Source organism: Sinocyclocheilus rhinocerous, unplaced genomic scaffold (genome assembly GCF_001515625.1).
Source record: "Sinocyclocheilus rhinocerous isolate Xijiao unplaced genomic scaffold, SAMN03320098_v1.1 C36183374, whole genome shotgun sequence".
Taxonomy (NCBI): domain Eukaryota; kingdom Metazoa; phylum Chordata; class Actinopteri; order Cypriniformes; family Cyprinidae; genus Sinocyclocheilus; species Sinocyclocheilus rhinocerous.
The window spans coordinates 1-885 of NW_015775258.1; the positions used below are offsets into that span (position 1 = coordinate 1).

At 47.3% G+C, this 885-nt stretch overlaps 1 protein-coding gene across 1 annotated transcript; it reads right to left on the reverse strand.

The window, feature by feature from the left end:
* Nucleotides 1–3: 3 nt before the first annotated feature.
* On the reverse strand, nt 4–705 carry LOC107735623 (protein Tob2-like; the record flags this gene model as incomplete). The annotated part of the gene is made up of 1 exon (XM_016547250.1): nt 4–705. A coding segment is annotated over exon 1 (408 nt), but the record flags the coding sequence as incomplete, so codon positions are not given.
* Between the last annotated feature and the right edge of the window lie 180 nt (nt 706–885).

The following is an 885-nucleotide window of genomic DNA, read 5'->3' on the forward strand; positions in this document are numbered from 1 at the left end:
GAACTCCACATCTCCTTTGAGAGCGACGTCGGAACTTTCGGCATCGCCCCCTAAACCTGGTGGATCCTCCGTGTAGAGGACTTTCACGGCACCCTTCTCCCCAATCTGGTAGGACACTTCATAAGGATCGATCCAAATGCTGAGCTCGGGGGGAACGTTGGCGCGGACTTCCTCTGTGTCCAGACCGCTTCTCCTGGCTGCCAGCTCCACCACAGGATCCCTGGGAGCTCCCAGATGCAGGCAGCGGAAGGCAGAACCACGTAAAGGAGCTTCAGGGTACCAATGCCCTTCGAAGCGGGACATCAGGATACGCTCCAACTCCTCACCAAACAGATCTGCCCTACGGCGCGGGAGCTTGTTGTACAAGTAGGACACGATGAAGTTCAACGCAACTTTAACTTCCAGATGCATGATGAATTTGATTATGTGTTGAAAGTTCCTTCAGTTATACAGAGATTAACGGCTGTCCTATCATCACTTGCAAATATCAAGGTGAAAGTCTTTAGTCTTTGCCTTAAACGTCAATTTAAAAGCAAGGGCCTCTGATTTTGGATTTTTGCTCAGAAATTGCTTAAAAGTGATTGTCAGAGACCAGTTGATCTTTAAAAACCTTCACCCTGAAGCACTGATGTATGAAGACCGGACAGCAGCTTTCCAAGATCCAGTTTCGTCAAAGCCTCTAGAAAGACAAAGACAGACCAGTTAAACAGAATATTAATACGCAGTTCATTGACTGTCTGTGTGCAGGTTTCTTTGTTTCAACAGATGCTGAGGCCAAGGTACCAATCCGTGATTATCTTCATGAAATCCCTCATCTGTCCCTCTGGCTAAAGCACTTAGGATTACATGTGCTAAGAGAGGAAAATTTGCCACCAAATGCATCCC